General features: G+C 32.9%; 1 protein-coding gene across 1 annotated transcript in view; it reads right to left on the reverse strand.

Annotated features, from left to right (window-relative positions):
• Nucleotides 1-1,269: 1,269 nt before the first annotated feature.
• LOC111982930 (cuscuta receptor 1-like) overlaps nucleotides 1,270-5,396 on the reverse strand; it is a 16,666-nt gene continuing 12,539 nt past the window's right edge. Inside the window, 2 exon segments of the mRNA XM_065770628.1 lie at nucleotides 1,270-1,902; nucleotides 1,905-3,560. Coding sequence (XP_065626700.1) covers nucleotides 1,412-1,902; nucleotides 1,905-3,560 — 2,147 coding nt within the window. The 3' untranslated portion in view covers nucleotides 1,270-1,411.

Consider the following 5,396-nt stretch of genomic DNA (forward strand, 5'->3'; position numbering starts at 1 on the left):
TTTATGGTTTTGGGGGGGGGGGGGGGGGGGAAGGTTGTTAGGGGTGTGTAATTTATTTCTTACAAATCACAATGGTAGTTTTATATGAGGCGGCATCATTTGATCACTTGCATCTAGAGTATCTAAGTTGTTATTGTACATATTATTTATTGTTCTTTAATATTTTTCACTATCGAGAAAGGCAAGTCAGTTTATTTGTCATTTTTGTATTATGTTATGAATAATGTCACGTACATGGAAAAATAGATGTCACTTGGAATAAATCTTTTGAATATATAGATGGTTCAATATTTACTGAAGCATTTAGAAAGTTAAACATGATTTAATTGGTTTTCTTTGGAGCTGTCAGATCAGACAAGTGCTTGTGCATGGGATTGGATGTCCCCATATTCTGGTTTTGAACATTGTGAATTCATGAGCATGTTTTATGTGATTTGGCACAGGGCCGGCTGAATGGTAGAGCAAGAGATGCGTTCGCCTTAGGCCCTAAGTAAGAAAAAGGCCCCTAAATTTAAACCAAAAGAGTTATTTATTATTAATAAATAAAATAATATTTTTTTTACTAGATGAAAAACAAATAAAAAAGGGAGAAAAATGCAACGTCTACAATATTTTTTATAATACTTTTACAACTAATGCCAAGTAGTAGGTTGTTACAGCTTATTATTGATGGCAAAAAAATAATTATAGTGATATTTTCAAATAGAAAACAAAAAACAACTTAAAACCTAGGATTTGTTGTAAAAAATATTATGAATGTTGCACTTCTAAAAAAAAATAAAAATAAATAAGAGTTGAGTTAGCAAACTTTTACTAGTTTTCATCTAAGTCTACTACTAATACCACTCTTTTACTTATCATTATCAATCTGCCACATCAACGAGTATGAAAAATTTTGTCAATTTTTCAGTCTATAAATTTTTTTAAAAAAGAAAAAATGCTACGCAGTTCATGTTAATTAGTAGTAATTTTGCATCTAAAACAAGATAATCAATTTTCACCTTAGGCCCCCAAATGCATCAAGCCGCACCTGATTTGGCAGAGTTCATGGTGAGTAGAAAAAGAGTTAGACAATATTTCGAAATAATTTGTGAGATTTAAGATTTTCTTGCCGTTACATGGCACTTCATGGCTAGACTCCTAGCCCCTTAAGGGTAGTTGTATTTCTCTGTCTTTGCATAACTCACGTATTCAATTAAAGCAACAATGCAAAAATACAATCTTAGTCCTTTAAAATTACATAGCAAATACAGATTTTGCACAACATAGTATTAAAAATATTCAATCTTTAGATTCAAAATCCAACAAGAAGAGACGCACATACATGTAATCATTAAAATGCAAGGCTATGCAAGTCTGAAATTAAACTACTTACGGTAATAAACCACAACAAAATAGTGTCAATACAAGGCTATGCAAGCCTGAAATCAAACAACTTATGGTAATGAACCACAACAAAACAGTAGCAAGTGTCAATACACACTTCAATGAGGTTAAACCACGCCCTACGCCAGTATGGATTTATGTAAAGAACTGCAACAATTCCCAACAGGACTGTTATGTAAGCCACCACAAAGCTTATGTAGAAGACACCCATGTCCATGAAAATATCACCTTCTTCCCCTTCATTATCCACTGGCATTGTAGATGGTGGTCTCATTTTGGTGCAACTATGTAATGGAGGTCCACACAGGAGAGGGTTCCCCTCATAACTGCTTTCATTAAAAGTAATGAATTGATTTTTTCTGTCGGGTGTTGTGCCTGATAAGTTGTTGTGTGCCACACTAAAGACTGCTAGAGAGGTCATTTCGGTCAACTGAGGTGGAATTTTGCCATTCAAATTGTTGTAGGAAAGATCCAGACTTTCAATTTGCTTTAGATTTGAGAATGTTACTGGGATTGATTGTTGTGTGACAAGTTCAATGCACGAATGTTGCTGCTCATCCTACCGAGTTCCAGTGGGATTTTACCTGCTAGGTTGTTGCATGAGAGGTCAATTCCAAACATGTACTCGAGGATGTCACCCTTGTAGGAGTAAGTTCTAGTCTTTGTTGTGAACTCTACTTCTTCTTCAACATTCTCAAATATGTCAATCGTAGACATATCATTAGGGAGATATTTGATAATATTTGGCTTTATGTTCAAATATAATGACAAACTCCTTGGATCAATTGCCCAGAAAGATAAACTTGTTAAAGAAGTTTTGTGGGCATATGCATCAAAAGTAATGTTACTCAAGCAATGAGGAATTAGACCTGAAAATTTATTGTAGGAAAGATCCAAAATGTTTAAATTCTGCAAAAGGCATACTTGAATTGGAATTTGACCTCCTAAATGATTCGCTTTCAAGAGGAAAATTCTCAATGATGAGAGGCTGCCAATCCAATTGGGAATGTTTCCAGTTAGATGGTTATCTTGAAGATTCAGTGTAAGTAGATTGGAGTTGTTTTGGAAAGAACTTGGAATTGGACCGCGCAAGCAATTTTTATTTAATTGAAAAAACCTGATTCTTGAGGAATTGAAGCAAGATGGAATAGAGCCAAAAAGATTGTTGTCAGAAAGGTCAAGAAATGTAAGATCAACGAGTTTGCATAACTCAATTGGAATAGGACCTTCAAAATGATTTTTGGCCATAACAATAACATTTAAATATGTCATGTTCCCCATCCATGTTGGAAGTGTGCCTGAGAAGTGATTGTTGTCCAAATGTAAATATTCTAGCCTAGTCCAATTAGAATTGGTAGGAAATATTTGGCCACTGAAGCTATTTTTTGATAATATGAGAAATTCTAAATTGTAGCAACCCATTATGAAATGCATTGGTATGGTTCCTGAGAAATGATTCTCAGACAAGTCTAGACCCCGTAGGAAAACTAAATTCCCAAAAGAAGAAGGAATATTGCCTTCAAATTCATTTCTTGACATTTTTAAAGATTCTAAATTTGGAAAAATTAAATCGAGGTTTGTGGGAATTGGACCATGTAAGTAATTATCAGAAATATCTATGCTCAACATGTTGGGACGAATTTCATATGGCACCATAAAAGGCCCCGTGAAAGAGTTATTATTTACAATAAAAATCTCCAATCTTGTATTGTTCTCTAACAACCAGTAAGGGAACTGCCCAACCAACTTGTTGTGAGAGAGTTTAATTACTCGCAAATCATATTGGTAATGAAGAAATCTGGGAGGTGTCCAATTGTGAATGTTAATTGAGCAATTTGACAAACTGAGGACCTTTAATTGGAAGGTTGGAATCCAAGTAAGAGAGTCAGGTTCCAAAGCTAATATATTGTTAGCACTGAATAGGATCTTAAGATTTGGGAGGTTGAAAAGAAAGGAGAATGTGGACGGGATGAAGAAATTGTTATTTGAGAAAGAAAGGTACTCAAGTGATGTCAAACTTGATAGTGGATACTGGACAATGTTCCCATTGAAGTAATTATAAGAGAGATCCAATACTCTGAGTGATGTCAAGTTTGCCAGACATGAAGGTAGTCCCCCTTCAAAATTATTGCCACTGAGGTATATCTCTTGGAGCTTCTTAAGTTCACACCAGCCTGTATAATGTGATAATTAGTTATAAGGTTCTACTATTGTAATTATTGGAAGTAATGTGATAATTACTATTGCTCAACTCTAAATCAAAAGCAGAAAGCTTAGAGGTATGTAAATCAATAAAAAATATATGATACGGTAGAGCATAAAGTATACTAATTGCTCAAAATTATTAAGATACCACATAGAAGTGCTAAAGTAGCCAAGACCACTTCCGTAACTAAGATTCTTTGAAAGAAAGTAATTTTATTTTATCTAATAATAGTGTATAGAGTATACACTACCACATAATGTGGCAGTCTATATACTTTCATATTTTAGAATTTAATTCAAATTATGAAATTAATTTATTTCAACTAGAGATGATGCTTTTCCTTGAAGATCTCAATCTAATTTTAAGACTGTGTTGTTAAACCTTTTTTTTTCCCCGTTTTTCTAAAACATCTAAATCTTTTTTCTTTTCTTTTTTTTTTTTTTTTTTTTATATTTTGTTAAACACAACCTAAACAAAAAATCTAATTTTCTGGTAGACTGCGTTGAAGCAGCAGATAAACTTTTTTTTTTTTTTTTTTAATAGTGAAGATAGAAGTATATATTTGTGTAAAAAAAAAAAAAACAAAGGAAAAAGTGAGTTTGAACACAGAGGCCACCTCGGTGGGCCATGGCTGCCAAACACCAGTAAACAAAACAAAAGAAAAGTTTCATAAAATTAAAAAAATAAAAAATAAAAAAACTTCCAATTGGTCCTTTAAAAAAAAAAAAAAAAGACCATAAAATTTGAAGGTAGACCTTCTGGACTTGCTGCTTCAACGCAGTCTTACCATAAAAGAAATTTAAAATCTTCAAGGAATATAAAATCTTTTGTAGGGTCTTTGGAGAGAAACATTGGTGCACCAAGTATATAGCATCAGCTTTGAGCTTTTTCATTTGGTGGGTTTGCTTTATTGTTCTGTAGGACTGAAGAAGAGTGCGTTTTGAGAAGAAAACCCCTGATTTACTTCGATTCAAGCATTGGCCCAACCATCTACGTTACTTTTCAAGGCATTCAACGATTGCTGAGGCATCCTTTGGGCTGGCTTTGGAGAAAAGAACATCATCCTCGGATATTATGTGGTGATTTCAGGTCCTTTGGACTTGTACCTTTCAAAATTTTTGGTCTTTTTTTTTTTTTTTTGAAGGACCAATTGGAAGTTTTTTTTTTAAAAAAATTTATGGAACTTTTCTTTGATTTATTTACTAGTGTTTGGCAGCCATGGCCCACCGGGGTGGCCCCTATTTCAAACTCAGATTTTTCTTTCTTTTTTTTTTTTTTTTTTTTTTTACACAATTATATGCTTTTGTCTTCATCGTAAAAAAAAAAAAAAAAAAAAAAAAAAAAAAAAAAAAAAAATTCCTTAAAAAGTTATCTGATAAAAAAAAAAAAAAAATTATCTGCTGCTTCACGCAGTCTAACCAGAAAATTAGATTTTTGTTTAAGTTGTGTTGAACAAAATATTATCTCTTGGAAAGTAATAAATGAGAGAGAGAGAGAGAGAAGAGAGAGAATGCTAGTAGTATTAATTAGGTAATACGGTGGAAGCAATCATATTTAATGATGCTTTTTTTAACCGATAGATCTTTTAGAAATCTACGATTTAAAAAATGTGTAACTTTTGTAGAGTTACACCAGGTGTAACTTCATAAGAGTTACACCTTTTATGGACCATGATTACTATTAGATTTAAGGGTCAAAAAACACTCATAGTAATGTCATTATTACTCCCTAGAAATTAGTGATTTAGGCATTAACTTTTATTATTGGAAGGGGGGGGGGCAGAGAACACACAATGTTAACTCTT

The sequence above is a fragment of the Quercus suber genome, unplaced genomic scaffold (assembly GCF_002906115.3).
Source record: "Quercus suber isolate HL8 unplaced genomic scaffold, Cork oak 2.0 scaffold_33, whole genome shotgun sequence".
Lineage (NCBI taxonomy): Eukaryota > Viridiplantae > Streptophyta > Magnoliopsida > Fagales > Fagaceae > Quercus > Quercus suber.